The sequence below is a fragment of the Montipora foliosa genome, chromosome 4 (genome assembly GCF_036669935.1).
Source record: "Montipora foliosa isolate CH-2021 chromosome 4, ASM3666993v2, whole genome shotgun sequence".
NCBI classification, from domain to species: domain Eukaryota; kingdom Metazoa; phylum Cnidaria; class Anthozoa; order Scleractinia; family Acroporidae; genus Montipora; species Montipora foliosa.
In genome coordinates, this window is record NC_090872.1 from 43001993 (window position 1) to 43021992 (window position 20000).

Here is a 20000-nt window from a genome sequence, read left to right on the forward strand (position 1 = left end):
ACGTCTTAAGTGCATAAAGATCCAGGTATTTGGAAATGCACGGAAATGCATGTTTAATTGTATCACTGAAATGACTACGTAATTCCACCTTTACTCGACAAAAAAGTATAGCTTACCTGTTGCGAGAGCTCCATTGGTGTTACCGGGCAAAAAACCAAGTAAAAACCTTAAGCAATTAACACGGGAAAAAGGAGATTTGCACATGCGACACGTTAAAATGTTTGGTATGCTATGGTGCAGACATCACCAAAACATGAAATATTTTCTTTCAGCATTTAATTCAAGGTTAAGAAATCACATTACAAATAATATTATACCACGTTTTACTAGTAGGCTCTTAAGAGCCGATGGGATGAACATTCCTTTGTCGCGTAACTTTCCGCAAGTTTAGCTTCCCTTATGTATGTAAATATAAAAACAGAGGGAACGTATGATCAGGTCGGTTTTCCATATTTGGGAATTACTATGCAACCCAGTCTCCGTGCTCAACCAGGAGGTAACGCTACGAAAGTCCTTAGCAATGTTATGTTAATGTTAACATATTTAACAAAGAGTCGTTTATTTGTGGAATTTGCTTGGCTGCCGTCTCTCGAACCATATAGCTTGTTTCATCGTTTAATCTCCAGCAAGAAAGTAAGGATGAATCACCTTGTGATAAGTTCGGCGCCCATTCGGGCTACTCGTTCAGAAACTTGGTTTCCCGCGCTCGCAAGTAAGGCGCCCCAGGTGACCGGGCGACCGTTAGGCAGCAGCCTTGCGTTATATCGGCTACAACCACAAGCCATATAATAAATGGTCTTAATGACCCCCCAACTTGAAAAAAGTGCCTAGAACGCTGCACGTACCACAGGCAATCCAGTGTACCCTCACGGAGGGTCTAATTTAATTAAAAAATTGGGATCACCAAGTTCGCTTTTGAGATATGAGCAGCTAAAGCCAAAATATGGGGTGTTTTTGCCAGGCTTTCCCGTTGCCACAGTAACTTGTTACGTCAAAAAAATGATTGCACCTTGTTCAGCAATAATTGATGTTTCATATGGTACCACAACATTGCTGTGGTACAATTGTTGCATTGTCAGTCTGACAACTCGAGGATATTCGAGTTGTCAGCAAGCCATTCAAGACTTTACAACAGGAGTTTCCCTCTCCTAAGTCCCAACCTCCGATCGATCTTCAACCAAACGTGGTTTACAAATATTTTGTGTCGACTGCCCATGGAGTTATATAGGCGAGACTGGCAGATCCTTTGAAACTAGAAAAAAAGAACATATGAGGAATGTGAAGTCTTATGCAAGAGGCTCCAACATTGCTAAACACGCTTGGTCTTCAAATCACTCTATTGACTTTGAAAATTCCCAAGTGATTGACAAGGGTTCTTCTCGTACCCGCAAGACACTAGAATCATGGCACACTGCTTCGATAGATCATGCAAATAACAATTCAAGGCCGCTCCCTAATCAATACTCTATTCTTTTAAAAAAGAACAATCAGTTTTTTTGACACTTTCTTATATACATTTTTTTCCATTTGAGTATATTCTTTTTATAGTCTCACCTATTTTTATATATATTGTAGTTGTCATTTTCTCCATTTATGTCCATTGACGGCTGTTGCCTGATAGCTGAAAGCTCGAAAGTTTTTACTATATATAGCCAGTGAATGTTTTTACAATATTTAATATGTTTTACCCTGGCTACGGTTCCTCGATTTTTAAACTTTCTATCTACTTTAACATACAGTGTAGCATCTCTTAACCCATTCACACTTCAAACGCCCTACATGTAGGATGCCCCCCTTCCCCACCCATTGACAAGTGAAATCCTCTGGCCTTAGACAGAGTACAATCTATTCAATGTCATTCTCAGGGCTCAATGGGTTAAGGTTATAGCCTTTCCAAAAACAGTTTTGCTGAATACAAGTGGTCTCCTTACATAGACCCACATCGCAATATAATAGAAACATCTGGAAGACAATACTCCATCACATCTTGCCTCACTACAAACCAGTTTGTGTTTAACCAAAACACAGACCATATAACAAGACAGTATCACAATAAACATGATTTAAGCAATGAGATTGGTTGAAGTCAAGGTTACTATTAGCCTTGTTACAGTCGCCCTCAAAATTCTTGAGACAGGTCACAGTTACACAGATTTGACACCTTCACTGGTCTCCCTTTCCTTCCTTTATGTTCTTGTGAAATTTGCTTAGCAAGGCATGTCAGCCATCACAGGAAGGGCTTAGGTCACTTAGGAAACAACTTTTGAATAGCATCTTATTACTTATTTTTGGGTTAACAATGGTTGTACCATTATTTTGATAGGGTAACTGATACCAGTGTTTCATGTGTCACTGGCCATCCTCAGGACAGAAAACGGAGAATGGCGAATGGGAGTACAGGTGTCATAATATCATTCGATGGCTTTATTCCTGTTGGTCCCATGGGACGTTTCTCTTACACTCCTGATCCAACAGTCACTGCTATTGAACCTGAGAGAATCTTTTTTGGGTAAGCATGCTTATCATGTGTTGTCTAAAGTACATACTTTCCAACTGTAAAGGACACCATTAGAATTTAAAAAATTATCTTCATGCATCTCTCAGATAGTACAGCGTGCTTCACACTTAGGCCGCAAGTAAACAGAAAAAAATTGCTCCATAACTTACACTAATTAAGACCTCGAACTTTGTTAGTTAGAGGTACACTGTAATGTATGTATCATAACAGCAATGTGATGGTTGGTAAATTCAATTAAGGATATATGTGCCTTGACATGATTGATCAAGCCTTCAGCGGACCTCGTTAAAAGAGTGTCTACTGACAAAATTCTTGGGGTGCATATTAGTGGGTGGAATACGCATATTAATGATATATTTAAGATGGCTAACAAGCGACTTTATGCTATCAGACTCCTGAAAAAGATCAGGAGTAGAAATCAATGACTTCAGATCTACTGTTCGTTTATATAATGTAAGATCAGTCTTGGCCAGTGTGGTCTGACTTACCAGACTATCTAGCCTCTTTCTATAGAATATATACCAAGGAATGCCTTCACAATTATTCTCCCTAATCTTAGTTCTCTTGATGCTTTGAGCTGGTGTTGATTGTCTGTCTCTTCGCAAGGAGCAGGGCTGCATTAAATTTGTCAGTAGGGCACTACAAATGATAGAACTGAAGCACATACTTAACGAGGAAGAGGTGTGTCATGGTTACCACTTACCTGAAGTCGGAACCAAACATTTTGCGAATTTTGCGACTATGTTGTATAGCAGGTTTATCTACCTTGACCAACAACTGTAATTCAGTCTGTACTGCAATAGTTGGAATTGTAAATGGAAATGTAAGTGCTTTGTTTATAATGGTAGTGCACTTAGCTATCATGCTAGTTCACAGCCACCCCACTACATCCACATCTACATCTACATGTCCCAGTATTCGGCAAAGTCCTTTTGACTTATGGCTGTTTTTGCTTTGGTGGCCTCATACAACACAAGCCTTTTTAGAGACCTTACGCCAACCGGGACTCTTCAGCTGGAAAGAACACACTCACAGAGGACAGCCACAACACCAGGAACTTCATCCCCTACTCTTCTCAAATAGTGTGTGGGTTCTTTAACGTCCTACAGAGGGCCTATGGTTTATAGTCCTTATCAAGGAGGACTTGAAAGTCCAACCATTTGGGGATGTAATTATCAAGGCAGCACTTTCTCCTCAGTTATTTTAAGACCCTGAGTGTTGGTCTGGCTGGAGTTGAACTCGCGACGTCCCGCATGGCAGCTCCATAGTCAACCAACTGAGCGACCGGTGTGTGGCTGCCGGTAAGAATCGACAATCGTCAGTCAACGACCATTTTGGTGGATCGCTCATATTTTGCCCAAAGATACCCTTTAGTGAACTATTTTCAAAAATCATCGATTCTTATTTTTTTAGAAATTTGCGAGAATTTGAAAACGCAGTTAGTGTGTGGTTTCTTTTTGACAAATTGTCCAAGATTTTCTGTGAGAACCAAGCAACGGTGAAGTCTTAAAATTAATTCAGTTGACACCAAACTTAACACGACATAAGAAAAACCATTCTTATCCATTTCTACTTCGATAATTTCTTTTGGACATCTTAAAATTGTGATTTTCTAAGCTCTTTAAAGAACATCCTCAATGGCTGCATAACAAAGAGGCGGAAAATGGGTGATGTTTAAGACGATAAAAATGTACCTGGTACCTCATTCTTAAACTTTTTTACTTCATTTTCTTGAAATATTGCTATTATTCATTTTCTGTTTACAGTTTGATGCTCGAACTGGGAACGTTTCGCTCTGAAAATATCAGAAATGTTTGTAACATGAGTGAGCAAAATGATGCAAAGTTTGTAAAAAAACAATAAGATAATTAAATTGTATCAGGACGATAAAATTCTAAAATAATTGTTATCTTGGGAATTTTCGGCTTGTAGCTCACAATATATCCTGTAACATTTACATCATGCATTCGGAATTGCCTGGAAGCTAAAAGAAGGTAACATTTGGGCCAAAGCTGCATTTTTTTTTTACACTGACATAAATCGAAAAGATAACCAGCTACAAGTACGTTTTGACTTCAGTGATAGAAGAATGAAGTAAAATAATTGCTTGTTTGGTTTGTTGGGTTCCCATTAGAACGAATTGTTTCTAATTAAACTCGTTCAAAGCAGCATGCCGATGTCGGATCTCAACAAACACAGACCACACCATAATAGGTGCTTAAAATAGTCCGCAATAAAGAAATCAAACCTAGGACTGTAACACGTGGTCAATAACGTCTCGAGGAAATTGGGTGTTTTTCTATTCCCATGGCTGCTGCTGCACGCCTTTACAAGACAATGATTTTACCTATTTTTGATTAGTGTGATGTGGCCTGGCATGGCTGTGGTAAAGTTAACTCTGATGTACTCGAGAGCTTACAGCATAGAGCTGGGAAGTTAATTTTTCCAAATTCTGGTCTTGATACTAAACAGCTGAATGCTACTTAGGGTCTTGCACCCTTGATTAATAGACAAAAGCTTCATATTGTCTTGTTAACTGGAAAATGCCTTGATGGTTCAGTACTGCCTTATCTGAATAATTATTTTAACTTAAATACTTCTGTACACACATTTACGACTAGACACTGTAATGACACTCATTTTCCAAAAGTCAACCTTGAGGTCGCCAAGAGATCTTTTTATTTTACAGGTGCGATGGAATTTATCTGTCTTCCTCGCCATATTAAATCAAAGGAATCCTTTATTGAATTCTCAAGGGACATGAAAGACGTTTTCCTCAATTAGATGATTTTGTGTAGATGTACATCTCAATTTGATTGAGATTGACATCTCAATTTTGATTGATATTGATATTGAATTTTGATTGATATGTCATCAGCAAAAGCTGCTGATGCAGATGTGAGTGCGTCAGATAGGTCATTGACATCGATGAGGAAAAGGAGCACACTGAGAATTGACCCTTGAGATACACCAGATGTAATATGAAGCGGATGAGGTGTTGCCCCAAGAACAGTGACACCCTGTAGACGGCCTGATAGATAGTTACCAATAATACCAATAATAATAATAATAATAATTGGACGGATACACCAGGTAAACGTTGTACTGGTACAATTGGTTATAGGGGCCCTTGGAACAGTCTCAAGAGACTTTGTGAAGTGGCAGGAGTACCAACAACACTAGAATATTTAGTTGGAACACTTAGTAAATGGTCCAGAATCATCGTGTGACAAGATCGTTGCTTATACCACATCTCCCTCCCCCCAATTCAATGTTGTAAGACGATTTTTTGGCGACTGCTAGTAGTTGTGAAAATCAACATTCCAGTTGGGGGCAAATGGGGATGGGTGTTCCAACAAATGTGACGAGTATTGTAGGTATACCGGATTTAACTGGCAGTGCCCAGATGACGGCCTTGTTGGGAACATCACACACCCTCAGAAAGGTGCTGCGTCTCTGAGCTGTGGGAAGGAGCAGAGACGTGGCATAGAACACCCAGCAAGAATTGAACACTGGAGAGAATCTCATAATAATAATAATAATAATAATAATAATAATAATAATAATAATAATAATAATAACGAAGGTGAACACTAATTACTGGTATCCAAGTAGTTTGCATAGTGGCCCTCAAGTAAATGAAACATAGCTATACAAGTGAAAACAACAGATTCAAGAGTCCAAACTGGTGGCAAACAAACCATTTGGCTGTTTCCAAGCACAGCCAAGGAGTTGAGCCAGGGAACACTCAGAACAACTCCAGCTGGTGGTGAGAGCTTGACTTTAACCCAGGACCTCAGGATCTCTCAAGTACAGCACCCTGACCACTTGGCTTTGCTGCCTATTTTTAATGCACAAAGGATGCGGTTCTTGACAACTCAACTCAAAGGAACTCATTGTTTAATATCTAAATTTTCTGGTCATGTCCAAATAAAAGAGTTTCATCCCTGAGGCCCTTCATGTTATTCTTACTTTATGCATATTTGATATTTCTTGCATGGCATTGGAACTCTAGCATTGTCTTCTGGTCTCCATTGAGTTTGGCCTGAGTACTGTGCATGTATATGTAGCATGACACTACGCACTTTCTTTCATTTTTGCCTTTGTAGAGGGGGTCTTGAGTTAGAAATCACAGGAACCCATTTGGACTCCATCCAGAAACCCAAGATTACCATCAAATATCCTTCAGGCAGTGGCACTCGTGTGACTGATATTCGCGTAAGTACTGCTGTGTGATTTTAAAAAACGTGTAATTTTCAGTCAAATGCAGTATTTGAACAATGTATATGTTTCTTGTGTCTTTCAGTGTTGCATACTTCTTTAATGCACTGGTGTTTGCAAACCCGAAATGTAGATTGCAGTCGTGTTTTGTGCTAGTGTAATGTATGCTCTCTAACTTAATTGTATTCTTGTATGTACATTGGCAATCTCTCATTGTGTAGCTTAATGTCACTGTTTCACTAATGTGACAATGAAACATCACAAATAAGAATTAGCACAAACGTTTTCCATTAGATCTGATTAGGTGGTGTAAAGTGCTCATGGCCTTTTCAAAGTTTTCTTTTCCTTGCCTCTGTCGTCTTTTTTTTTCCAGTTTACCCTCAATTACAACTGCAGTATCTCTATTTTAAAGTATATGTAGTTAAACATACTCCATACTTCCAAACATTGTATTCATTTTCACTGAAGTTAGAATATTTCATTCAAATTAAAATGTTGTTGAGTCATTTACCTTAAATTTCAGTTCTGGGCTTTCTTTATTTTCAATCTTGTCAATTTAATGTGTAGATTTAGCCCAGCTTAGAGCTATACTGTAGTGTATAAGAAAATAATGCTTCTGCATAAAGTACAAAATTAATCGTCATTAGTGTATACAGTTTACAGTGATCAAACACTTTGAGCTGACAGCAGTAAACGAACACGCCTTGCAAACAATAACCAACAATTGTAATCAACAACTAAAACTGAAATTACATGCACAGTAGTATATGAGGGATGAAACGGTCTGAATTTTTGATCACAGGTTGAGCTGGTGGAGCTAACTTTGGAAAACCATTGGAAACCGTAGGGGTATTAGGGGAAACAAGGCTTCACCCAGACAGGGTGGAGCTAACCTCGGGAAATTTTTGGCATTCGCTTATAGGTTATCAGAAGCTTTGGGCCTCTAGCAGACACGCTAAAGTCCTAGGTAAACTCTTAGTAACAAGTGCACTAGATAACATGTTATTGGTTTTAGGGATGCGAGTGCAGACCCCCTCTAACAAAGTCATGCCAATGTCTGAAAATCAAAAGGGAAGATACATGTAATGAAATAATTCTAGTGATAGGGTAGGGTCCAAGGTTGAGGCAGACACAACCACACAAGATGCCAAATTCAAAACATTTTATTAGAGATGTCCTGCGTAACATACGGAAGCGTGTGATGATTCTAGCAACCATCAGCCCCCCTCAAATGTCTAATGGGTGTGTCATGACTCCACCCTTCCAGACCTTGGCTTTGGGAAAAAAGTAAGAGAAGCCATGCTGTACCGGGTTGTATGGGTAGACGGAGTTGTTCCCCATTCTAAAGCCTTCATTGATACCACTACTCGTGCGTTTAGACAGCAGGACGTCCAGGTACTTGTCTTTGTTGACAGCATTCAAATTGTTGTTGATTCCCTTGCTACCGAACTTGTCCTTGACACCAAAGCAATAGTAAAGAGACAGTGGGTTCGCTTATCATAAGTTCGATTTTTTGCAGGGTTAGTATGAGGAAACCTGGTTTACTTATCCATTTCAAATGTGACTGGAACTGGTGACTTTGGCCCAAGCACCAAGAAACACACCAAGCACCAAGTGCTTACTTGTTTTCTCAACAAGTGTCTACAACATAAAGGGCTTGAGACATATCATCTCCGTCTCGTTCTTAACAAGGAGTTCGTTTTTTCCTCTGCTTACAGGTCAGATTAAGTAACTGGGGTTTCTTTGAGCTTGTTCCTCTTTTGTTGGTGGTAACCGGTTTCTCATTCTTTGATATTACTTTTGTTTTTTTGGTAGTATTGTTTCACCTATGCATTCCGTTTCTATCTGTGTCGCTTTTAATACTGTTCGGCATGTGCCTGACACTGGGCTTTCTGTCAGTGGTATTAATGTCTCCTCTTCTCTTTGATCTTGTCCTTCTGCAGACAGGCAGTGGCTGTGACATGATCGATTTTCCTACCTTCAAGCCCAACTGGTTCAATCGTTTGGCTAGGATGTTGCATTGGCTTGGTGTTTGCAACAGTCACGGTATCGGTTGTTGTCTTCTCTTTGATCTTGTCCATCCGTTGGCAGGTGAGGGTTGTCCCTCCTGTCATTTCATCCACTGGCTTTGGTGGGTTTGCCTTTGTGTCTCCAAAGAGCAGTTCCTTTCATAGGGTGTCTTCAACCCCGACTGGTTCAGGCATTTGGTTAGGCTGTCACGTTGGGTCTGTGTTTCCACGGTGTCAGTTGGAGACACAGGCAGTGGCTTTGACATGGTCCATTCTCCTACCTTCAACCCCAACTGGTTCAATCATTTAGTTAGGCTGTTGCATTGGTTCGGTGTTTGCAACAGTCACTTCATGGGCTGTCTCCACGGTATCGGTTGTTGTCATGAATGGTGGTTGTGTCATGTTCATTTCCCTGGCACTCTTTTGGTCCCTCACAATGCTTGTCTCGCCATCTCTTCTTTTGCTCCTTGACCTTGTCTGGGTTTTTGGTTCCCCATTGTTTGAGATGCTCGCGCCTGTTTCGTCTGGTAGTCCTTGCTGGTCATTTCAACTTTTCAATCTCTTCAATCAGTGCTGCAAGTGCAGCTTCCAAGTCTTGTTTGTACACTCTTTGGTTGAGCACTAAGTCATCAAAAACAACCGAGCTCAATCAGACAACGTATCTTCTTGGAAGCTCCTTGTTTTTGATCATTTTGGTAACATTCTTGCACTTTTAAAACCTGGTCCTATTTCCATGTGGTCTAGAAGAAAGAAAAAAAAGGAAAAAGGACCTGTGATACCTATAAGAAAAGAGTATAAATTTTAGTACAGTAGAGCTCATAACTCATTTCTATATTTGTGATCCTCCATGCAAAAAAAGGGGGCTTATCCAAATTTCACGCTATGGCTATGGCTATTTTCATGGTCCTGGCCATGAAAATGTTGAAAATTGTTGGAATGTGACTGAAATTTACCTTTCACGCCATGAAAAAAGTCATGGCCACCATGAAATACATGTATTTCACGCTGTGAAACAAAGTGAACTTCTTGCACAAATATCAGTCTGTTACCCTGAACATTATTCCATCATTATGTCACACCAACTTCAAAGGCTTACTGAAAGCCTGGAAATTGGCTATCTCAATAAGCAAATCACCAACTCAGTGTTGGGTCCATTTGCTCTTTTCTTCTGTTTTACGGTATGTTGTGATTTCGGGAAAACAAAAGAAAACAAAACAACAGAAAAAAAATTCGTAGATACTAAAACATGGAACATTACCCGATACCCTTCCAAATCAATGCAAAAATGAAAGATTAGATTATGGTGAAGTAATTTGCCACATAATGAGTTGTGTAGCCTTTTAATATCTTCGGTGTAGCAATATTTTAAAAAATTTGCTCGGCATGGCAAGAGAAATGCACTAAAAGCGGTAAGTCACTGATAAACATAAATACTCTAACAATGTCAGTAAACAATTCCATAATACATGCCAACCCAAAAATGTCAGTATTTCGCTCCAGTGTAAAATGAGGAAGTCAACTTCAAAATCACGGAATTTGCAATTATCTGCAAATGGTTAGACTCTCTAGTCTTCTCTGATAAGGACGATAAACACTTGTCGCCAACAGTAGGGCATGTAGTTCCCGGTGTTGTGGTCTGTCTTCTGTTGTGTATCATGGTTGGGAGGGTAGAAAAGGGGCCACAGTAATTGGTGCAAGCTGTTGTGGCGCTCTGTCAGCTTGACTGGCAAAGTTAATGAATTAAATGTCACAAATGGAAGGAGTGTGGCAAAATGTGTGTTGCAAGCAAAGGTCTTGATTGGCATGTGACGTAGATTCACCAGGCCATGTGATGTGAAACCTGTCACAAAGTGTTGTACAGGACCCGCAGCTTTAAGTGGAAAGTACGGTTTAGAAAAAGTTTCTCTAAATTACAAAAAAAAATTCCCCAGGAATTCGAAAATAATTGCCGTTTTGTCCAGTTCCCTGTTAAAATGTGACAAGAGCACTTTGAAGTTGTCTCTTTCGCACGACTGGACATCCATTATCGAAAAATATTATTTTTGTGTGGACAGTCGCCACAGTAATGATGAATTCAGTTCCAAAATAATCACCTGTAGCTGGCCACAAAACCACGTGACAAACAAAACAAAGTTTTGTTATATCTCGATTGCTTTTGGAGATTTTGCGGAAGTCTTATCTGGCCAAAAAGAACCTAGACTGTCCCACACATTGCTTACAACTGCATCTATTGCAGAAAAATGTACTACAATCCAATATAAATTTATACAGGGTCGAGAGTTTTGTTATGATATGTCTGACAAAATAGACAATGATGACAAGAAAACTCTCCAATCATGTCTGCTGTAGACTTGAATGGCAATGTGGTGTGTGATTGTTGAATCTCAACACAGAATAGCAAACATTTTCAGGCCTTTATTTTTTTAGCGAGTTTACAAAGCAAGGCATGCATTAAGAAGGAAATCATTACCTGAACGCTAACCGCTGTAAATAAGTGTTTTGTCTCTTGCTCTTTTTCTCTCAGCTTTACGGTGTTCTTCATTGAAATTTTCTCTTCTTCTCGTTCCTTGGCTTCTCTCAAGGCTTTCTTTGTTTAAATTTCTCAAATTCCACCCCCTCCTCTCTTGTGCTCTTTCCTGCTCTTTATCCTGTTGCTTGTTACTAATATGATTTCCTGCCAGAAAAACGCAGGTTGCCAAGGAAAATTGCCTGAACACTGCCGCCCCCAGAGGGGTTCCTGCCTTTCCACGTCCCCCCCCCCCCCACCAGTATGTATGGGAGTGCATATGCTGACGTCATAACCAAAATTTCTTGCATGGATAGATTTCCGAAAAGATCTTACCCATGGTGCTCCGCTGGTGCACTTGCGTGCCTGAGCTCCGCTATTATGATTTTCTTATTTCATAAGGACACTGTAAAATGTTTATTTTTTTGGAATTTAAAAGTTTTATTGTCAAAAATAATTATATGTACATAAAAGTACAACAGATATAAATATAATACGAAATAAATATTCTTAATATGCTAAACAATAAACTTTTACAAAAAGAATAACTTACAATTACAGTTTACATAATTTACATTACTATAGTCAGTATCAGTAGGTAGGTATCATTATTTACCCTCGGGTTTTTTTTAGAGTAGCTAGTAGCTAATATCTCCAAGCATTGAACAAAACTACCAACTGGCCTGGAGGCAAACCTGTTGGCTATTTAGCAGTGCAGCCAGGGAATTGAACCAGGGACTACCTGGAACAAATTTAACAAGTGGTCAGAACGTGTCTTGAACCTGGGATCTCCGGATCTCACAGCAAGCACCCTAACCACTGGGCTGCACTGCCTCCTTAAAAAAGGGATATGTCTTGGCTATAAATGCTGTTCTATAATTTATTTGCTAGCATGTGGCACAAGCTTCCTGCACTTCTCATTGTGTTTTTTAAGTTTGTCCCGCTTTGCCACTATTTCTTTTTTTTTTTTTGATCTGATAAACTGCCCTGGTCTTGACTTTGAAAACTTGTAACGACGGAATTACACCATATAATTTGCATTTATAGATATAGAACCTCGCCGATAATTCCAGTTGATTCAAGATCTTGAAATCCTTCCCCCTGTTATGAACACCAGACAAAACATCCAATATTTTTAAGGGATCAATTCCAATTTTACATTCAGCAAGCCAAGTGCAGAAAGCTGTCTAGAACAACTTTGTCACATCACAATAGAAAAATAAATTTATTACATTTTAAAACAATTCTACAGTGGATTCGGAGGTTTTCTGCTAAACTTTTTTTCCTGAATACCGTGGCCAAGAAAGTCAGCTCCTGCACTTGTTCAATTTGGGTTGCCAGTACTTAACTTACCTAAGTTTCTTGTTTAAACCTAATTGTGTGTTGTATCCATAAAATGATTGTTGGCTTTTTCAGGTATGCAAGGTAATCCACAGCTCACTAATGATATGTAGAGCACCGCCAATCCCAGTCATTACAGGAAATGTGTCTCAGGTGGTGGCTTCATTTATCTTGGATGGAGTGAAATTTGAGTCAAACAACACCAAGCTAACATTGATTCCTAATCCAGACTTTAAAAAGTTTCCTGATCATTATGTGCTGCAGGGAGCCAGCCTTATTCTCCAGGTGATTTTTTTAGGCCAACAATATTGTTGTTTATAATCCATCAACTATTTCCGCCCACATGCGATTGGTCGCATGACCAAATAGGTCTCAACTAAAACTGGTGAATATCAGATGATATTATTCCCAAATTTCCCAAAAGTTTTTCAGTTAAAATAAATTTCATGGTGGAGGAATGGTTCGCTTGATAGAAGAAATAAACCTGCTAGGCCGGTTCCTGAAAAGAGTAATAACTCTGAAAACACCAAAACAAACTACTTCAAACGCTGTAAACGTTTTTGATGGTAAGCTGTTCCTAAATGTTTCATCTAATTTGTAATCTTCAGTCTTGATATTTGATGGATAATGAACACAATAGCCTCCATCTGTTGCGAAAATATGCTCAGAAATTTGTCCTTGTATGTTATCTGTTCCCAGAAGTTCACAGTTTTCCTTAAGATTGCTTGCTTCTCAGAACAGATAAGGTGCAAGGACGAATATCTGAGCATATATTCGCAACAAATTGGAAACTATTGTTTACTTCATTTTTTGACTGGGGACATTTTTTTTTGAGAGGGGGGGTCGCGATTTGGCTGCACATGCATATTATTTCTTTGTCTCGTACAGTATAGAAAGCAGCCCCAGTAGGATTTGAACTTGGTATCTCCCCATTCAGAGGCAATCGGGATGACCACTAAACCACGGACAACTATGTGGCAGAGTAACTGGGGAAATATTTATTAAAGAATTGTGTGCGTGACAGGAAACAAGTTTTTATGTTTGTGTTGCACGTAATGGAATATCAGGTCATCATATTACTCGGTAACACACATTACCGGGCTAATTACATAATTTTGTAGTTCTCCTGGTATTGTTAAGAAAAAATATTAAATATTTTCAGATACCGTCGTAGAAACTTGTAAACTTGTAAAGCATCTGGTTACTGGTTCTGAATGCCATTAATTGGCCTTAGCTGTTGCAGTTTCCCTGTCCATGCATTTACTTTTATGGAAGTGTCTATATCAAATATGGTAACCAGTTACATATGCAGTTGAAAGGTGCGGCCAGACATTCCAACCTGTTCTTTAAATATAGTATTTGACGATAATCTTTTGTTGTTCACATAACGAGAAAGAATCGGGAATTACACAGTGTGCTGTTATTGGCTTTTAAGACCATATAATAGACTATTCATGTTCTGAGTGCAGGAAATAATGTTAATTATGCTCGCCAAAACTTTGTTTTGATTGGAAAGTGTCAACGTTTCTTATTGTTTTCCTGCTAACATCTCCCCATGCACTTTTATATAAAATATTCCAGTCGTAACAGTGGTAATACAAAAATTTCAGCCTGTGTCTTGGCTCAGAACTCGTCAATAAATCCCAAACAGTGCAAAAGTAGAAATTAAGTTGAATGGCAGGAAAATCGGAAAAGAGCAAAAAAACTGGGTGCTCCATGAGTGTAATCTGGGTTGCCTTTGGTATGTGTTTGCCCTCCTCAAATTTTTGTACTCATTAGTGTAGTACTTGGGGGTTCAGGAGCATAAAAATATTATACCCAAAATTAGAATACAAATTATGGAATTTTTTGGGTTCATTTTACAAAGTAAAATAAACAAATGGGAGGGTCAAAGAGGGCACCCTCTTTTTAATAAATCGAAGATTTATTAAAACCGTTTTTGAATACTATACTTGATTAGTATCACCCAACTAGTGGACTAATGCAAATCCTGCGTTTTAATTGGCTACGCTACTAAAGGACCAATAGTAATAGTCCTCGAGTAGTGAAAAGCATGATGCATTCTTTTGTTGTATTGCCAAATAAATATTTCTTCAACTTGCATTTGCTAACTTGTAATATTGCCTTTTCTGTCCGACTAGTTGGGTGATACTAAAACAATTATTAGACCCTTCACCCTCAAGGGCCACTGGTAAATAGCCCATTTGGCTTCGCCTTATGGGCTATTGACCCGGAGCCCTTTCTACGGGTCTAATTGTTAAATACAAGTTTTAAATACTATACTTGATTACAAATTTTGAAAACAAACAAAGAAAACAAATGTTGAATCCAAAAATGAAATCTGTACTTGAATACAAAGAGCGGATAATGGCGGAGCAAGGGGTTTTAATTAGAATACACTGCTAATGTTTTTTTTTTTTTAATGAATACTAGCCTGGTATTCGATTATTGCATCCGAACAAACAAACAAACAAATAATAAATCCAATACTGGCATCCAATGCTGGTACAAGCGAAGACAAGCAAAAAAACTATAAGTTTCCTAAAATATAAAGTGCGTTTAAAATAAAATATCAATATATATATATACAGAGATGTATCCAGGTTTTCAAATTTGGTGGTCCTCTGGACCCCTTTTTGAAAAATTTGGGGGTCCATTGCAAAAGTTTGGGGGTCAAGCTAATTAATATTCAAGAATTAATATGCGATCTATTGCCTCTTAATTGCTGTTGCAGTACCCTTTCAGATTTCTAATTGCACAAAAATAAAATCTTATCCCTCCCAACGAATATGTACTTAAAATGATCAATTTCTTTGAAACTGTTGTGCCTGTTGATTCATCGATCAAAATGTATGTACTGTCAAAGCTCCATCGATCACATTGAAATCCGTATGCTGTAGGAACTTTTGGCTCCAGTTGATAAATGATCTAGATCTCCACAGAAAAAAAAAAACAGAACTGAATCTCAATTTTCCGTAAAAGAGCATCATTTATTTTAACTACACTTGAGGCGTAATTTAGGAATAAAAGAGTAAACAAATGTTAGCAATCGATGCACAGTTCATCGTCGGCCCGTGCGGCCGTGGCTTCACCATGGCCAATGTTAATAATCAAGCGATTGAATACATTCAAGTTTCATGTTCAACACGTTAATTATAACACTAACTCCGAAAAAAAGTTACATAATTTGCAAAACAGACAAGTTACGTGCAAAACAAGAACCGAGACGACGATGACACGTGCGCGCCCGGAATTAATTTTTTTATCAACAGGGTCGCACAAAACAAAAATTTAACATACTTTGCCTTTGGATTCTCTGTTATTTCGCTCACGATAAGCGAACTAATGCTTGAAATTTACTTGGAAAGCATGCAACAAACTGAACTTCGACCAAAATGTTTTATTATCACTGGCGGCAGATCGAAAGTGTCGCCGATTGTCTCACGTAAAAAACAGCTCAGATCATGTCACGCAACACGTGCGAATTCAAAACTCGACTTCTGAAGCTGGACATAATGGTTGACAAAATGAAATTATTGGACTGCAAAAATCCGAAAATAGTAGCTTTCCTTGAAATTTAAGGAACTCAATCATTTCTCCGTTGTGAGAAATGGGAATGTTCAATTTCCTTGTGAAATACGCCGTTCGCATGTTTTTCCTGGCGCTGGTAATTTGCATAAACATTCGATTTTTTTTCTGCGTCCAATTGGACCCGTTGTTCCATATTCTATGCGTCCAAAAGGAAAACGAGTGCGTCCCAGGACGCAATGACGCACTCTGGATACATCTCTGTATATATATATATATATATATATATATATATATATATATATATATATATCATTTCATTTCATTTGTTGCACGTCTGCTGATAGAGTGCTCAATAGTAAAGCAAGAGCGTTAATATAATCCAGGTGATGTGATCAACAAAAGGAATGACTTGGCATTTTATTACTATTATTACCACACAAGAAGTGCGCCACTCCTCAGATAAAATAGCCAAATGAAAAGTTCGTTACAACGGTCGCTGATGATAGACGCACTTACGCTTGCGCAATTTGGATTTTAACAGCTGTTAGTGTGCGGCAATTGTGGGCTTAAAGTTCTTTAGGAGAAAATTGATAGCGTGCCTACAGGAAGTTACCAGCTCATTATGCTTGTTCAAGATCACTAGTTCAGGTCTACAAATGATAAAATATTTCTCCCACAGGCACAAATTACATCGGTTCGAGACATGGTTATAAGGAGAGGTTTGTTTCAAAATTTTCCAGGTGATCTTGAATTTCAACCTTGCTTCCTTCAAACACCAAAACATGCTTACTGAGCTCTGTATTGAGTCTCTTGTCGGGGTTGTTGAAGAAGATTGTGATTGGCAAATCTTGTTTTAAAAGAGTTCTCACTGAGTCCAACATAAGTTTGGGCTGGCCTGTTATCTTCAGTTGTCACTGTAGCTTGGTAAACCACAGATTTCAGCTTCAATTGATAATGTAAAATATGTTTTTGTATATCTTGAAAAGAATTACCGACATGCTAATGGTTTTTGTCATGAAGAAACAACTCCATACAAAATGGATACTTTTACATTAGATGGTGGAGCCAGTCTTGCAAATTGCAGATTGGATATGGTAATGGTGTATTTTTTTTCTAGAATTGGAGTACAATAACGATAGTAAAGTACGAATATTCAATGATCTGATGTCTTTTGCGATGAGGAAAAAGGATTATAATTCTGGAACACAATTAAATTTCAGTAATTTTGATAGTTTATATCCACTTATATTTTTGATCTGTCTTTTCAAACAGAGAAAGTAACACGAGATCCAAAACAGCTGACCTTTAGGTTTCGTTTGCCAGCCAATGCAAATCAAAATTTCAGTGTTCATGCTGTTGTTTTGTGTGAAAAAATCATTGTATGGCAAGCCAATTGTAGCAATAGTCAATCAATGGATATTTCAATTCAAAGAGTCTATTTTAGTTCAAATCAACGAGAAATTTATGTTCAATATATATATATATTTTTTGGTTCAACTTTCGATTTTGCATTCAACACTCTTATTTCATTCAACGCGATTTATTTTCGTTCAACCATTTAATGCACAGTGGTTGACCACTACTGCCTAGTCCCTCTTGATCTCACGAGGTCACAGGAGGCTGGAACCTTAACGGCTGTGCAATAAATCGTTGAACGAAGGTAAATCGCGCTGAACGAAATAAAAAGTGTTGAACGCAAAATTTGCTCTTGAAATTTAAAAAGAAAAAGTTGAACTGAAGCAATGGCATGGAAGGATACCAAAATGTGTTGACTGCAAAAAGTGTTGAATGCAAAGTCGGAAGTTGAACCAAAAAAAAGTATATTGAACATAAATTATTTATGCGTTGAATTGGACTAAAATAGACTCTTTGAATTAAAATATCCATTTATTGAATATTGCTACAATTGGCTTCCCATTGACCGAATGCAAAAATGGCCGCCAACAAGTTATTCTTTTGTCTTTGTCTTAATTTGCCTAACTAGCCTTTTTTTAGCCCAAATTCTTTCAATTTTACGCGTGTGGACGACGCTAGTTAGGCTAATTAACACAAAGACAAAAGAATAATTTGTTGGTGGCCATTTTTGTGTTCGGTCAATAGCATTGCTATAGACAAAATAGGAAATGATTAAGTGATTGTATAAATTAAGTTATAAATTGGTTTCTATATTTAATTAAAATGTTATGTAACCAAAAATTATATAACATATAATGTATGACTCAACTTTACGAAATTAGTGTTAAATTGTCGCCAAATCAAAAAAAGAATCTTAGCAAAGCTTATCATAGAAGAGAAACTATTGTTTTAATTAAGACTTACAAATAGTGCATTATCAGGCAGTAATAAGTTGTTAGTCCCAGCAAATGTTGTGTTAAACGATTAAACAAAAGAAAACATTTGAAAAAAAGGAATGGTTATCAAATTATCTAAAACTAACATTCAAAAGCAAATTGGTGGTAGTCTTTTATCTTCAATTTTGTCATTAGGAACAACATTTTTGCCGACTATTGGAAAAACTCTTAGTTTATCAGCTCTTTCAGGACTAGGATTGGAATGAGCCAGTCAAGCTTTAAAGTCCATGGAAAAGGAGTCAAGACAGGCGGTTTCATTGTGCCACAAAACAGAATGCATCACTTAATTCCATATAAGGACCTGTTAAATATGAAACAAAAAAAGGACCTGCTTCATGCTCTACAAACGGAAAAAGCCTTTCCTAAACAACCAACAAAGACACAAAGAGGCGGATTTTAGAAACTTTATTAGCAAGTATTGTATGCCATGAGCAGTTGAAGCTGTTAAAAAGCTTTTTGGTTCAGGGGCACCAAGAATTGGACAAAAAACATTCAACAAAAGTAGACGTGCAGCTGCTCCACAAATTGGTTTACCAAAAATGCCTCCTCCATTTTATAGCTATCCTCAGTATGTAACAGGTCAAGGTGTAAAAAAAAAACGCCAAAAAAAGGCAAAGGGTTGCTGTTAGGTCCAAAAAGCCCGTTCACAAATATTCCAATTTTAGGAGGAATACTCTAAAACCAAAATTCTAGAAAAATATCCCATTAAGCAATCATGATTTGATAAAATGGTGTAAATATTTGAATATACCAATAAAAGATGTGCTGTCAAGAGATGAAACTGTACCTCATAAACACAAACAAACATTGTTCACATACAATCTCGAACCAGCATATATGTCAGGAAGCCATTGGGTTGCTACTTATGTGAAAAATGGTATCATTAATTACTTCGATTCGTTTGGTATACCACCATTTAAGGAATTAGTCAACCATGCAAGAAAAGAAAACCAAACATTATTACACCAAAACAATCAAATACAAAATCTCATGACAACAACATGTGGTTATTTTTGTTTGTATTTTTTAAATGAAATGAATAAGGGCAATTCATATTACGATCTGTTAAAAGTATTTAATAACCATGATACAATGTATAATGAGAAATTTATTGAACAGTATTTTTAAAATATCTAAATTATATATATATAACTAAATGAATCATATTGTGTAAAACAGAGACAACAGACTGAATGCATTGAACCTTCAGGTTATAAAAAAGGTAAAAATGGTAGACTTCTGTTTTATTGTACTTGTGGTGAATGCGGCATTAATTTTTTAAAAACCAGGGAAACTAAATAGCCTGTCAGAGATGACAGGCAAGGAATTATGTCAGATTTGGGTAATGTTGGAGCCGAATTGCTTTTCACAAAAGGCATCCCTTATCTTGGTAAAAAAGCAGCTGAAATGGGCAGATATTATGGTTCAGAAGCATCGAGGGACCCAAAATTGCAGAAAAAGGCCATTGACTGTGCTTTGGATAAGCCTAATCCAGCAATTCAAAATGTTGGATCTCACGCTCT

The 20000-nt window shown here is 37.8% G+C and overlaps 1 protein-coding gene across 1 annotated transcript in view; it reads left to right on the forward strand.

Annotated features, from left to right (window-relative positions):
* The window catches only part of LOC138001365 (plexin-B1-like), a 62508-nt gene that overhangs the window by 22075 nt on the left and 20433 nt on the right, over positions 1–20000 (forward strand). Inside the window, exons 5-7 of the mRNA XM_068848010.1 lie at positions 2324–2509; positions 6628–6736; positions 12671–12880. Of these exons, the coding sequence (XP_068704111.1) occupies positions 2324–2509; positions 6628–6736; positions 12671–12880 (505 nt within the window). The remainder of the gene's footprint in view (positions 1–2323; positions 2510–6627; positions 6737–12670; positions 12881–20000) is intronic.